This window comes from Erpetoichthys calabaricus, chromosome 3, assembly GCF_900747795.2.
Source record: "Erpetoichthys calabaricus chromosome 3, fErpCal1.3, whole genome shotgun sequence".
Lineage (NCBI taxonomy): Eukaryota > Metazoa > Chordata > Cladistia > Polypteriformes > Polypteridae > Erpetoichthys > Erpetoichthys calabaricus.
Window position 1 is genome coordinate 291,875,760 of NC_041396.2, and position 16,226 is coordinate 291,891,985.

General features: G+C 39.7%; 1 protein-coding gene across 1 annotated transcript in view; it reads right to left on the bottom strand.

Annotated features, from left to right (window-relative positions):
* The window catches only part of LOC114649095 (protein phosphatase 1 regulatory subunit 1A-like), a 148,380-nt gene that overhangs the window by 24,834 nt on the left and 107,320 nt on the right, over positions 1–16,226 (bottom strand). Inside the window, exon 5 of the mRNA XM_051925103.1 lies at positions 13,261–13,479. Coding sequence (XP_051781063.1) covers positions 13,261–13,479 — 219 coding nt within the window. The remainder of the gene's footprint in view (positions 1–13,260; positions 13,480–16,226) is intronic.

A 16,226-nucleotide genomic window follows, 5' to 3' on the forward strand; every position in this document is an offset into this window, starting at 1 on the left:
AACATGGTGTGTTGTATTCCTGGCCCATGCACAAGTGACATAATCTGCCAATGTCATATTTGTAGGTGGATGGAATGAACAGTAAAGGTGACCGGCCTGTTCCTCATGGTGCTCCAGTGTTGCCCCACATGGCCATCTTTCATCTCATTGTCTAAATTTCTCATTTGACACAACAGGCTGAAACTTAGCGTTGCCAGTTTGTGTTAACTCAGCTATCTTCATACGTTTCCATGTAATTGTTAATATTAGAACAATGTAAGGATGGCATTAAAAAAAACCTATAGTTATTTACATCTATAATTCTTTGTGAATACTGTGTGATGATTTTTTGCTAAGCATCATGGAAGTGTTCTCTATGAGAATAAAACTGAACTGTAATTAGAATGTCCGATCAGAAGATTAAAACTGGTCTACTTTACTCAAAGACGTTAAGTGAAAGTTTTTTTATTTTCTGTTCAGTTTACTGCACTGAGCCTGCACATGCACTTTATAAGACTAAAGAGGAATGGCAGACACTAAGGAGGCAGAACCAGGTGAATTCTCGGAAAATGCAGTTTAATGTAGAAAGTTCAAAGTGCAATGTGTGGGCCAAAGGAACATCAATTATGAATACAAAGTGGGAGACACTGACATAAATACATGAAGCTACCTCTGTAAAGGGTTTAGGGGTTTACGATGGCACAACATTCTTATGATCTAAGCAACATGCAGACGCAACTAAAGAGATAAATATCAGGTGTCTGGTGTGTTGTGTGCAGTTCTTGTCACTGTGATACAGTAAGACATAGCAGCATTTGAAGATGAACAGAGAAGAAAACCAAGTGCATCCCAGAACTAAAGGACACGTTGTACTGTGACGGACTCAGAGAATTAAACCCGAATAGTCACAAACTGCACGGGGACCTAATCCAAGTCTTCAACATTCTGAAAGGGTTTTGGTAAATGAGATCCAGTGGGATTCTTTCAGCTTAAGTGTGAATTACATACTCAGACACCCATGGTACAGGCTGAGTCAAAATGAAGCACCACATTGCTCAAGGTCATTGCGCAAGGTAGAGGCAGCCAAGTGAGTTAGAGTAGGGGTCCTTTCATAGGCAATCCTTTGTAGTTTTTGGCCAGCAACATGCCTTGGTCTGGTGCACACGGTGCTTTCGCTGTCGAAGTGTTCTTCAAAAACAACAAATCTATCATCACTACACAACTTAAGCATTCCTGCTAACAGTGACATCCCAAATCGGAAAAACAATCTCAGTGGGTGGCTAAATTTAGACAGACGGGTGCAACAACATTGAACAGAAAATCTCCAGGCCGTCCTCAGACTGTACGAATTCCTGAAAACATCCAAGCTGTAAGGGTTCAGCTCACAAATCTGCTTCTGCCTTAGGCATTTCCAACACATCTTTGATTTTGCATGAGGACCTTAATTTTCATCCATGCAAAATGATGGTAGAGCGGGAACTCTCTGAGAGAGACTGGGAGAGCCGTAGAGAGTTGCGTGCGCGAACATTCTGCAAACCGTTCATCGAGATACCATCGTCATGTGCAGCGATGAGGCACATTTCCATTTGAATGGTTGCGTAAATAAGCAAAACTTTTGCTATTGGGCTGAAACAAACCCTCATGAACTTCATCAGAGACCCCTGCACAGTGAACGTGTTACAGTTTGGTGCGCTGTTATAGAATTTGGCATTGTAGGCCCATAGGGGGGAGCAACGGTCACAATCACTTCAGAACATTACACTGAAATGCTAGAGAACTGGAAGAAATGGATGTGGTGTATGCCTGGTGTCAACAGGATGGAGCAACAGTTTATACGGCGTGGAGATCCATGCAAGTTTTGTGGGAAATCTTTCCTGGGGAAACTGATCTCCAGGCACGGCAATGTCAGGTGGCCTTCACGTTCGCCTGATCTCGCTCCATGCGATTTCTTCTTGCAGGGCTTGTCTCAAGTCGAAGGTATTCACAAACTGACTTCAAAACCTTGAAGACATCATTATTAAAACAAAGTGAAAAAATCTATTTTGTATACCCTTTCTTGTGTTGTAATGAAATGTATTTTATCTTATTGTTTTTGTAGAATAAACGTTTGAAAATGTGGTACTTCTTTTTGGCTCACCCTTGTAGTTAAGGGGGATGTGCATTTCGGACTGAAGCCAGGAAGCTCTTCTTTACGCAAAGGGTTGTGGGATTCTGAATCAAACTACCGAGGCATGGAGTTGAAGAAGAAACCTTGATGACCTTTAAGAAGAATCTGAATGAGATGTTGGGACAGCTTAGCTATTAGTTAAGCAAACGGGATCGATGGACTGAATGATCTCCTCTCATTTTGACAGATTTCTTGTGCTCTACCAAAGGTTCAAAACTGGGAAGTTGAAATCAAATGAGCAAACAAGAATTCAAAGAACAAAATGAAAATCAGGAGTCAATGTCAAAAGCAGTTCAGAAGACACAGCTAGTGCTAGAGCTTACTTGAAATAACTAACTAGCACTAGAGAGAATTGAACTGTGGAGTATCCACCAAGGCATAAAGTCATCATGTCTTTACAGGTAAATCAATGACACCAGCAGCATGACGATTAGAGTCACATGACACACCACGAACGTGTCACAAAAACAAAATGGTAAACAAAATAAACCACAAAAATGGAATATTCCAGGTTAACAAAAACAAAATAGACCAAGACACACATATTAATAGTGCTTAATACTACACTGTAGCCCGTTGTACAATTAAATATACACTCAGTGTCAAACCACTTAGGTCTGCTGGGTAGAGCTCACTAATTTCCACCAGAACAAGGCCAAGTTTGTTTTCTTCCTCATTTTGACTTTAAAATACTGCTTATAGTTTACAAAGCCTTCAATAATCTGCTCCATCCTATATTTCACAATGTCTCTCACCTTACACTCCAATTCGTAACCTTAGATCTTCAAGCTAAACTTGAAAGAAGTGGTGAGGCGGCCTTCTGCTGTTATGTACCTAAAACCTGGAAGAGCTTGCCAATAGGAATTCGGCAGGCTGATATGGTGGAGCACTTTAAAAAACTGCTAAAAACTCACAATTTGAACAAGGCTTTCTCATAGCTTCATTTTAGTTTAATCCTGATACTCTGTATATGCATTTAATTATCAATATCATTCCTGGTGGCTCCATAGTCCGTACTAACCCCTACTTTCTCTTCTATCCCTTTTCCGGTTTTCTGTGGTGTTGATCTGCGCCCCCACCACCTGATCAAAGCACCGTGATGTCCCTACATTGATGGATTAAAGGCCAGAGGTCCACATGACTGTCATCATCAAGTTCTTCTATGTGAACCCTGATTATAATGAGGACTGATTGAGGTCATTTATGTTAAATAGAATGCCTAGAGGGGGCTGGGTGGTCTCGTGGCCTGGAACTCCTGCAGATTTTATTTTTATTCTCCATCCGTCTGGAGATTTTTTTGTTTTTTCTGTCCTCCCTGGCCATCGGACCTTACTTTTATTCTATGTTAATTAGTGTTCCCTAATTCTATTTTCTTATTTATTTTGTCTTTTTTCACTTTCTTCATTATGTAAAGCACTTTGAGATCCATAATTTGTATGAAAATGTTCTATAGAAATAAATGTTGTTGTTGTTTCAAGAATGTGCTGGTAAAATTCCTTAGGGATTTTGGTCTCTGCTGACTTTTTGGTGTTACATGGTGTAGCCAACGTTTACAGTATGTCACTATGACCTGTTACATTTATTTCATTGTATCTGATTTCATTCATATGTAAGACAGGTGACAGAAAAAGACATGTTTCTGTCACATGACACACGAGGCAAGCTGACTGACAGAGGGGGCAGATTCACTAGGGTTAGCAATAGATAGATAGATAGATAGATAGATAGATAGATAGATAGATAGATAGATAGATAGATAGATAGATAGATAGATAGATAGATAGATAGATAGATAGATAGATAGATAGATAGATAGATAGATAGATAGATAGATAGATAGATAGATAGATAGGATTAATAAAGTATCTATCTATCTATCTAAGAGGAAATTCACAATATAACAAGAAGATAAGCAACAAGCAACTGTTCACTGCCAAGGCAGGATATTCTGGGAAAGAAGGAGTGTGCAGTGATCCAAAAGTTCAGTGGCTTTTCTATTTTCTATGAGTGATGAACCAACAAACCAGAATGTAAGAATGTACCCATGTCAGGAGGTTGCATGATCATGTTTCAGACTCTTGAACTGTAGGAATTGTATAAATGCTTAGACTTTGCCCAGTACAGCAGAGCTCACCTGCGGACGGGTGGAAGACATTGCTCCTGCCCTTGCCTAGAACAACATGCTTTCCCACACTCGAATTTGGACAAGCAGTGATCGTAAGATACTCCGACTGTATCATGCTTTGGCCAAGTAGCTCTCCTTTGAGTATTATATTCTTGTGTCACACATGTGCGCATGGGAGGAAGTCAATGGGCTTAACTAAGGGTAAAACGTTGGCTTAGAGGGTGATGAAGTGTACTAATTAATATCTTTTCTCCCACCTCTGCAGTTCACAGGAAGAAAAGACCACTTAAAACCCAATCAGGTTCCACTTCCGCCTCTGGAGCACGTCCTCCTACTGACCTCACTTCCACCTAATCCGGTTGGACCCTCCTCTTCCTGCCCACTACATATAAAGCCAACCACTTGCCTCCTGCAGTTAGTCCCATCTTGGACTCAGTCTTTAGAGCCATGATGTTATTTTTTAGAAGACATTATTGTTAATATACAGGGTGGAGCCCCAAACCCTTTTTCTTGTCTCTTGTGCTTTTTACACACTTGTGAGTGTTAAGCCTATATTAAACAGAACCTAGTATAATTTTCTTTTAGTGTTACTGATTCTTTATTCTGTTTAGAATCACCGTCGTACCGTTAGGGAAAGATGTAAGATATATGCTTATCTATATTGTTGAGTTAGTAATGGCTGCAATCTCTAACGAACCTCTTCCCAGGGTGCACGTGGCTCCTGCTGGATACACATGGCTCCTGTAGATAATGCAGTCAAGAGCCTTCTGTTCCACCTCATTCCAAAGATGATCTATTGGATTGAGATCTGGAGCCACTGGAGTGAACTGAGGCGACCAGCATGTTGGTAAATGGAGATGAGGTGTGAAAAGGGAGGTGTTTTGACTTTTTAGACTTTTGTTGTTGTTGTTTATTATTTATAACAGTGTTTCTCAAACTTTGGGGTATTGTGAATCACTCTTTCCTATGTAAACATTGTGGGGGGCATTCCACCTTGGTGAAATCAAATGTGACCATCAGATCAGGGAATGGGATGCACCTTGACCCACTACCATCATAAACAATAGCATCTCGTGATTTAGAATCCCTAATTTATAACATTCTAGTAGTGATGACTTTATGGTGTTTACCAGCTGATTTCATTCTAATGTTTCCTATTCGTGTGGGAGGCCATGTTGTTTATAGCAACTACACCCACTGTCAGTCATGTCTCTAGGTAGCCACGTGATGTATGACTACATCACGTTACACTTATTTAAGATGGTGGTACACAGTGCCTACCATTCTAGCTTTGAGATTCATAATAAAAATGTCAAAAATTATTGTTAGTTAGGGATAAATCTGCTAGTGAGTGTAAGGGCGTTTTTGCAGTGTTGCTGTTTCCACTATTTTTGTTTCGTGTTTCAGCCTTTGACAATCAGTTCAGTCTTTCTCTTTTTGGTATTCTGACCTCTGCCTGATTGTGAGTTGACCAATTTTGTCACCTCCTGCATTTTACCTCTGGGCACTATTTTCTTAGAAAGTGTCTTGCTTCAGTCAGCATTTTCAAAGTTGTGTCTTGGGTCTATTTTGTCTAAATTTATTTCAGTTATATGTATTAATATTTATTTTTATGTGTTATGTACGCTTTTCTGTTTGTTTGTTGGAAAAGGGGAAAGGCCTCAGTTATGTCCCTTGTCCTTTGTGGGTGGTCCCACAAGGGGCAGGCCCACCTGCCCATCACCACCCAGAGACTGCCCTCCACCCTGTTTATGGGAGGGCATCCCATAGTTCCTGGCGGTTCATTGAATGTGTGTTCTCTTATGTTTCCATGCTTGTGCTTGTGATTTCCTGGATTTTTGAACCTTTGCTCTGTTTTCAACTTCGCCTCTGGATTTTGTATTGGGACCATGTTTATTGATATTTTTGAACCTCTGCTCTGTTTTATGATGATGATTTTTGGCTATTGTATTGGGACTTTGTTCGTTGTGGATTGCCTTGTCTATTCAGGCAAATCCTTGTGCTCTACACAGCTTTGTGCATTTCACCGCCTTTTGAAATTTTTTTTTTTATTTTATAAACTTTTGTCTCGGCCCTTTGGGTTTCTAGTCAGGGGTATTGACAGTGTTTTCTACCCCACTAGTGGGTAACGTTTGAAATTTTTTTTGTATCTGTGCTTTCGGGACTCCCCAGATCACGACAAAAAGCTTCCAAAAGAGGAGGCATTTCTCATAATGAGTGACTTTTAGTCAAAGCTGAATGTTTTTTTGCTTTATCTGAACGGCACCCTGAGAGATCATTTAAGAGTTTAAAAGGAAAATATTGCAAACTAATCACTTGATCAATAACTCAGAAGACAAACCATCAAACTAAAGCTTTGCTCCTATTAACTCCTGTAGAGCTGTGTGGTGAAGTGGAGAGACATCATGGTGGCACTGCTAGCACTATAATAACAGCAAGCTGATATCCCAGTCTTTGTATTTTATTAAGGCTTTAAATATTAAATCCAGACCTAATATTCATTCGTACTTTTGTACATTACTTCATTAATATTTTTCTGCTGCTATTATTCTATTTTTTAAGAAATACTGCTTTGCTTTTAAAGTTCTATATTTGTCAGCATACATTGAAATATTGCAGTAATAAAGTAAAGTGTGTTCGGATTCAGCGGGTTGGAAAATGGATGGATGGATGGATGAAGTAATTTGTGTTCTCTTATGTTTCTGTGCTTTTGCTTGTGATTTCCTGGATTTTTGAACCCTCGCTCTGTTTTCAACCTCGCCTCTGGATTTTGTATTGGGACCATGTTCATTGATATTTAAATAAAGTAAATACCGAGCACCTGGTGTGGGGAGATTGCCGCCTTCTTTCTCACAGTGTTAGCGGACTGAAGGGGGGACACAAGAAGAGAGGCCAGCATTGTGGGAGTAATGCATGTGATGTGTCAGCCTCCCTCCATGTGCCATGGTTTATATCTGGGGACACCATGAAGGTGTGTTAGCCTCTATGTGTCTAAGGTATTCTCGAGGACAAAAGGGGTCTTTACTGTCTAGGTTATATCCAGAAGATACCGTGAAGGCTCATCCGCATCCATGTGTCCAGGCTGTTCTGAAGGACCAAGTGTCTCTGGGAGATATCTGGGTTGTTCATGCTAAAGCTATGGAGGGAGACCTGATATGGAGATTTGAGTGTCTGCTGAGTGAGTATATAACCCTGGAACGGGGCATGTTCCCAGTTCTGTTTTGAACTTGAATCTGAAAAGACATTTCCTCAGACTATTGTGAGTTGCACTATTGTACAGTCTTTCAGATTATGTGGGGTCACCAAGGTGGTGCTCCAACTCTCTTACTTTGTTCTGTCTCTTTTTTTCACACTATCTATATCTAATCTTTTTCTATTTTATTTCTATTATACTTTTCTTCTATTGGTATTATTACACTTTAAAAATGCCACATTGCTTTTACATTTCTATACTTTGTCTTTATACCTTAAGTGATTGAAGTAAATATTAGAGCATCTGGTATGGGAAGCTTGCTGCTTTCTTGCCCACAGGGTTTATCAAGTCTGAGAAGCTGCACCTCAATAGAAGAACAAATGCAGTAGAAGTAAGACCCCGTTGGTTGGTAAGTGTGTTGAGCCTTTGTGTGTCTCGGGGATACCCGCACGTTTGTTAGTGCTGGCGATAGTGAGTCCCTATGTGGAGTACTGAGGAGTGACAGGCTTGAAGCATCACTCTTAAGCACTAATGAGGAAGGGATCTGATGTGGGACATTACAGAGTGATTGGCAGTAGGACATAACTGTGTGACGAGAATCTGCATGTGTGTTAATCTTAAGGTGCAGGAGTAGACCAAACCAGTGCCAAACTTGGTCATTTTACCTAGCTCACAACAATACAGGCGTGCTCACCATTATTATGTTTACCTGAAACTCAGAGTCATCTCTCAATTACCATTTACCCTAGGAATGCTCATCCTCCGGACCAGTTTCTCCATTGATTAACGTTGTTAAGATTCTGACCATTGCTCCAGCAAATAGATTCAAGAAAGTGCTTCCCATTATAATTTTGCAAGATCAAACAGTATTTTTTGATGACGGAAAATTCTGAAATTTGTGAAGCTCGATTAACATATGATGTATACCCCAGCAGCAACTGATCTCTCTGGGGTCTTGTTACATCTAGACACAGAAAATCTTCTGATAGAGTTGAATGAGGCTGTTTATTCACTACATTATGCAAGTTTAGACTTGAAGCAAATGCTGTACATGTGCTTGGGTTAAATCTTTATTCTCCAGCCCAAAAGCTTCAACTAATCTATAAAATATAAATTCTGATTATTTCACTTTACAACATGGAATCAGAGATGGCTGTCACCATCCCTTATCACCAATTTTATTTGCTATTGCCATTAAACCCCTTGCCATCCCAACAGTACTGGGAATCACAAGGGAAGGACTTAAAAAATTATCTTTTTTTACAGATGATATGATGCATGCACTCTTGATCTATACTGATCACTCCCATATGTACAAAATACATTAAAGCATGTGTGTAAAATCTCATGTTTCAAGATCTGCATGTCAGCTGAAATTTGATCAGTTCACTTTCACTGCCTTGCAGCAGTTCATAAAATTGCACTTACAAAATGAATTAGAATCCCATTCAATTTTAACTTCAGGACCATAGTGAAAATTATTGCACAATATATTTTGCACAGGCTCAGTGGGAATATGGGAAAACTTTATTTGCTGGCTGGGACTTTTCTGAAAGGCCACTTGTTTCCATTTCCAGTATTTAACTCAAAGTTTTGAGAGTCGGACAGAGGTTGCTGCAAATAATCAGAAAGAATCTGCTGATAGGTACAAAATGCAAGTCAAAAAGCAAAGGCTGTTGAAACAAAAGCATATACTGCATCACATGCACCATTATCCCTGATGCTAAGTGTTAGAAATGGGATCGGTCAAAACAACCAATAAAAAATTCGGATGTGAACATCAGTAGGCTTTGCGCCTTAGGAACCAAATTACCCAAACTATTCTGTAACATTTCAGTAATGATTTACTGCACTGATGCTGATCTTTCGGATCATAAAATAGGTTGTTACTATAGAAATTGACGAGAAGAATTCAGAATGAATTACAGAATTACGATATTTGAGGGTTGCTCTAAAGCGCCTCTTTCTCTTGCATGATTTGGCTCAAAAACTAATCAGCACATCGTCATTTCACCACAGGCTTAAGTTTCGAGTTTGGTATTTTTCTGTACAGCTGTTTAAGCTCTAGACTGTCCTCAAGAAACTGTGACACAGAGATACACACACAGACACATAATTAGGTTATTGAAGCACATGTAAATGCACTAATAATTTAGTAAACAATGTAGCACTAACAGGACCCCCTGATTATCCCGGGGAACTTTACATATAGCTAGGTGCACAAGTGTAGCGTAACCATGAGCTGATTGACTGTTTATTGTTTTGTTGCCTACGGTGGTTAATGGGGTACTCCAACACACTTTGACCTCTTGCAGTTTGTTTAAAGAGTTATCTACTGATCAAGTCTGCGTGTTGTGTCAGCTAAGAGAATTAAAATTGCCAAAATGATTACCCTTGATTTTTATGAGTATCCCTATATATGAGGGGGTTCTGAAAAGTTAATGGAAATAAAATAATAAAATAAAAATGATGGCCATAGCCAGTGTGTCTGTCTGCAGAGAGAATATCAACCTCATTGAGAGGTTTATTTACCTCACCAGAGATATTTAAGGCCCTGGTGACTCTTTCTATGAAGTCTGTAGTCAGATTGGGAGAGCATGGGGGGGTCAAGAGGTCACTGGAAAGGGGTGTGTGGCGCTCACGATATCTCTACAAAAGGCTGCTTTCCTGTGTATGGAAAAGTCACTCGGATAAAGGAGTGTTGGAATCATAAGATGGAAAGGTTCTCTCATCAGATTGGACGGCCAGCGTAGACTCCGCTATTAAAAACCCAGGAGCGGCCATTTAGCCGAAGTCTCCACGACGGTGAATTTCCTTATAACTTTCTCTGGTATGATTTTTGTCATTAAACATATATAAATGAAAGGCCTGTGTGTGTGTGTGTGTGTGTGTGTGTGTGTGGAGCAGTCTTCTCTGCTCATGTTCAACCACAGTCACTAGATGGCGAATGCGTGCACTTTTAAATTATTTTGGCACTTGCTACCAAAGACCTGTGTGCAGCAAACGCCACCACGCTACAACGACATCATGCTAATGACACCAATGAAGAGACACAAAGTCGGAACGAAGCAAACACTGCAGCTTAACAAGTGAAACACCTCAGCAATGGAGGGCAACGGAACGGCGTTGGAAAAAAGATGGACTGATTGTTTCTAAACAGATTTTTAGGACTTCTCTATTCAACTTCCAGGTTGCAGTTAAGAAAGCTAAACATGATTTCTTCGCTGATTTAGTATCCCATCATTCTAAGAATTCTAGGGTCTCATTTAATTCAATTAAAGCAGCCATTCACCCTCTTTTGTGACGGGATTAAATAGTACTGTTATTTCATGTGAGCAGTTTCTTTCATTCTTTGTCAGTAAAATTGATACAATCCAGTGTGGTATTGTTCCAACTGGTTATGAACTTTCTACTGTTAATCATTGTATTGTCTTGGAATCTTCTGATTTTGTCTCACTTTCACAGTTAAAAAGTACTATTGACACCCTTAAACCTACTCTCAGTCCTCTTGATATTGTACCACCATGCCTCTTAGTGGAAGCATTTGATGTTTTGGATCCATCTTTACTAGCCATTATCAATGTTTCTATTAGTGAGGGGGTTGTGCCCTCGTTTTTTAAACATGCTGCAGTGTGTCCCTGTCTAAAAAAGGCAGAATTAGATCCTGGAGTTTTAGCCACTTTTTGCCCGATTTTCCAATTGCCATTTCTGGCTAAAATATTAGAAAGAATTATTTATAATCAATTGGTTGATCACCTTAACTCCCATAATTTATTTGAGATCTACCAATCTGGCTTTAGGCGTTATCATGCTGTTGAGACGGCCCTCCTGAAAGTATTCAATGACATCTCTATTATTACTGACTCAGGTGGCACTGCAGTCCTTGTCCTCCTTGACCTGTCCACTGCCTTTGACACTATTGACCATGAGATATTGCTGTTGCAGCTTGAACATCTTGTTAGGCTCAAAGGGGCTGATCTTAACTGGTTCAGGTCATATCTAACTGGTAAACACTTTTCAGTGACTTTAAATTCCTCTTTTTCATCTACTACTCCTCTTAAATATGGTGTTCCTCAGGGATCCATTTTGGGTCCTATTTTATTCTCTATATACCTTCACCCTATTGGATTTATTTTTAGGAAATTTAACATTTCTTTTCACTGCTATGCTGGTGATACTCAGGTTTATATTCCAGTCTGCAACTCTGCAATGAATCAACTGCACAACTGTCTGTCTGAATTAAGATCCTGGATGGCTAATAATTTTCTTGATCTGAATCAAAATAAAACGGGGGTGCTTATAGTGGGTCCATCAGCTAAAGCCCAAATTGGTCTTGGACTTCTCGGCTCTTTCTCTATCTTTTGCAAACCTCAAGTCTACAATCTTGGTGTTATCTTTGACAGTAACCTCTCTTTTGAGAAACAAGTTAATTCTGTAGTCAAGAGTTGCTTTTTCCAGCTTTGTCTTTTAGGTAAGATCAAGCCTTTCTTTATCTTCTAGGGATCTTGAGAAAGCTACTCATGCTTTGATTACTGCAACTCGCTGTATTCTGGGATTAATAAATCCCTGATACGCAAATTACAGTTGGTCCAGAATGCTGCCGCTCACTTTCTGGTTGGGGCAAGAAAGTCTGATTCTGTTTCTCCAGTATTAGCTTCTTTACACTGGCTGCCCAGTTTTCGAATTGATTTTAAAATCTTGTTGCTAGTTTTTAAATCTTTACATGGGCTTGCTCCTACCTATTTATCTGAACTGTGTGTTTTACATCAGCCATCCAGAGTGCTTAGATCTTCTGGTCAGCTGTCTCTTGTTGTTCCTCGTACCAAGTGGGGACAGACAGGGCTTTGGCAGCTGCTGCTCCTCGCCTGTGGAACTCTTTACCTCATCATATAAAGAAGTTGTCTACAATTGAACCGTTTAAAACAAGATTAAAGACTCATTTCTATTCACTTGCTTTCCGTGACCTTCAGTAATACTGATGGTTTCCTCATTGTGATTCTATAATCTTACGTCTATTTATTATTTATTTTATTTATGTTCATTTATTTTATTTCTATTTATGTTATTTATGTTAATTGTATGTTTTTTTTCTTATATTATTGTAAAGCACTTTGGCCACAGCATTCCTATGTTGTTTTAAATGTGCTATATAAATAAATTGACATTGACATTTCACTAAACACATTGTCTGTCTGGAGATATTTTCTCGAGACAAAGAGGAATAGGACTCATCTGCCAGTGATACGGCTAAGATATGGCACTGCCAGTGTCCTCTTATGAAAGACAGTGGGACAGCAAGCACAAGGTGGGTCCACGTCCTCTGCCCTGGGTCATTCTTAAGAGTTAGCTGATGCCTCTCCATGTTCACAAATATATAAAAACTGCTAGGGGGTCTTTTTTGTCCCAAAGACCACACGTAGCTAGTCTGGCCATAGTTCATAATGGACAGATATTGTTGGTCTCCATTTATCTTTAATCAGTTTCTATCCTGTTCTCTATGTGTTTTATCAAATCTGCATTTTTATGTGTACCAGTTCTATATTTAGTTATTAGTTTAATCTGTACTTGTATTTTAACTGAGAATTATTCACAGCGCTCTGTGCCTGCACTCAGTGAAGAGCGTTATACAAAAAGTACGTTTTTATTATATTGTATACATTAAATGCATAGCTGCAAACCACCTAAAAATCAGTATTTACTACAGACATTTTGCAACCTCAATTGTTTAACCAGCTTAATGGTCTCATTTGGGGTGAAGACCCCAGGTTTGTGAATTACCGTCTTAGAGTAACGTACATTCCAACTGGCTTTGCTCCTTTTCCTTGACGTCCACATTCACTCTGTCCTCTAAAGTCCAAACGCCGTCGTCTTCTGGGAGGTCCGCACTACAGTGGAGGCAGTCGGGGCTGGGCCGGTCGGAGAAGCAGTCCTGGCTCTCTGAGGAGCACTCGTCTCCTCCCTGCTGCTGCTTCTGCTGCTGCTTGTACAGGTGATGCTCAACCAGAAACTGCAGTTCTGCAATGAAAAGAAGAGAAAGAAATGTCATTTTAATCTTCCCAGAGATTTGAGAGTCATACCTTTCTGACTGGGGTGGCACGGTGGTGCAGTGTTAGCGCTGCTGCCTCTCAGTTAGTAGACCAAGGTTTGTGTTCCTGCATGGCGTTTGCATGCTCTCCTTGTGTCTGGGTGGGTTTCCTCTGGCTGCTCCGGTTTTTTCCTACAGTCCAAAGACCACTATGTCGTATGTAGTCCACTACGCCACATCAACAGATGGATGGTGGCTTTATTAACAGGCAAAGGTGTAATTCCAGGATGTGAAACCAACATCGTAAATCAAAGAACAAGGCGGAGGAGTCAATCAACAAAATTATTTCACGTAACTAGAGCCAAAATAAAAGATAAAATTTGTAGTTAATTAATAAAAAAGCCAACTGAAATACTGATGAGAATGCTTGTTTGTTCTTAGATGAGCAGCCTTTAAGAGTGTCAACACAATTTTCTAAGCAGAAGCCTTATCCACCAAAATTGTTCTACATAAGCCCTATTATCTTCTAAAGTGCATGGCCACTCACACGTGGCCTAGTAAAAGATGGCCAAAGACAAGCAGGTGAAGTGGATTGGCGACACCAAACAGGCCCGAGTGTGTAGTTTGTGTGTTCGCCCTACGATGGACTGGCACCCCGTCCATGGTTTGTTCCTGCCTTGCGCCCTATTCTAGCTGGGATAGGCTCAAGACCCCCACAACCATGTTCAGAACTAAGTGCTTTCTGAATAACATGACCTTCCTGACTGGCTGTTTCTCATCTTCTACATTGTGCACCTTATTACACTGAAAATCATCTTTTTATACAGTAAAATGTATTTTGTTTGCTTAGCAAGTGCTGTAATTGTGACTTACACATTAAACAACAAGGCGCCCCCTGGCCCGGGTAATCTACCCCAGACTGTTAGGCGCTTTACAATCGTTCTTTCAAGAGAAGAGATGTTTACCTGTGAAAAGCGAACACTTTAAACTCATCAAAATGTCACTGAGATTATAACATAAAAGATCAACAACCAAACCAAAGGACAAAACCAACTCCAAGTCAGTTGACCAACCCACGGGGATACACTACAATATTCCTTTCAGTTAAATTAGTTTAAGAAACTGTTTTTCTCTGATTTTCACCTGTGATGATCAAAAAAATTCACATGAAGTTGACTTTGTGGCAAATATCGATGTTAGGCTTTCCAAAAGAAAAAAAAAATTATAAAATAAGTTGCAGTTCTATTTCAGCACAATTTGTGCCATTCACTTTAAGATGTTTAGTTTCAGTGTGGATAATTCCATGTGCAATTTAATATTAAATTGAAAAACAACATTTCCGGAAGTGTTCGTATCTTCAGATATGATAGTGATTGGCGTGGGCTTTGGGTAGTGGGGGCTTTCCATGTAGTGTGTGGAGAAAACCCAGCAGTGTGTACGATGGCGTGTCTCAGCAGCTTGGCACATTTTCAAAACACACAATGGGTTCCTCTGTAGCAATGTGAACAAGCGGTGCACACAGAAATGGTTTGACCGGGGTGTGATGGATTACCTGCTTCATGCTGCTGCGGAAAAGAGCCCAGAAGTGTGAATGAGGCTTTGTCGTGGTAGGGTCCTATGGAGGCACTGAACAGAATGCCCCCAGATCCCACCTATAACCCTCGTATGTTTACTGTCACCAGCCTGCTCACTGGTTGGCTGCTGTTGTATTTCAGTACTGTCCCTCATTCTTTTACATCTCTAAATGTGGTAACATTTACGGTTTTGGCTGACACCTTACAAGATTTATTTTACAATCGGTTCCGTTTTGTTTTGTCGTTTCCCCATTTGGAGCACAGGCAGGCCAAGTGACTTGCCCAAGGTAACACAGTGGTATCAGTAATTGGGATTTGAACCCACAGCTTCAGGGATTGCAGTCCAAAGCCTTGACCGCTACGCCACATCAGCAAATGGATGGTGGCTTCATTAACAGGCAGCGGTCAACACCGGGAAGACAATACTCTAATAAATAATTCCAGGATGTGAAACCAACATCGTAAATGTTATGTGAATTTCCCCTTGGTATTAATAAAGTATCTATCTATCTATCTATCTATCTATCTATCTATCTATCTATCTATCTATCTATCATATAGTGCCTTTCAAATCTATCTATCTATCTATCTATCTATCTATCTATCTATCTATCTATCTATCTATCTATCTATCTATCATATAGTGCCTTTCATATCTATCTATCTATCTATCTATCTATCTATCTATCTATCTATCTATCTATCTATCTATCTATCTATCTATCTATCTATCTATCTATCTATCTATCTATCTATCTATCTATCATATAGTGCCTTTCATATCTATCTATCTATCTATCTATCTATCTATCTATCTATCTATCTATCTATCTATCTATCTATCTATCTATCTATCTATCTATCTATCTATCTATCTAAATCAAAGTACAAGGCAGAGGAGTCAATCAACAAAATGATTTCATGTAACCAGAGCCAAAATACAAGATAACATTTGTAGTTAATTAACATAAAAAGCCAACGAAAAACGGATGAGAATGCTTGTTTGTTCTTTATGTAAGGAGTAATAATAAAACTGCTGCCTTTAAGAGAGTTAACACGATTTTCTAAGAAGGATCCTCATCCACCAATATTGTTCTACTCAAGTCCTATAGTCTTCTAAAGTGCACGGCCACTCACTCATCCACCAAACTGTATCCAAAGTA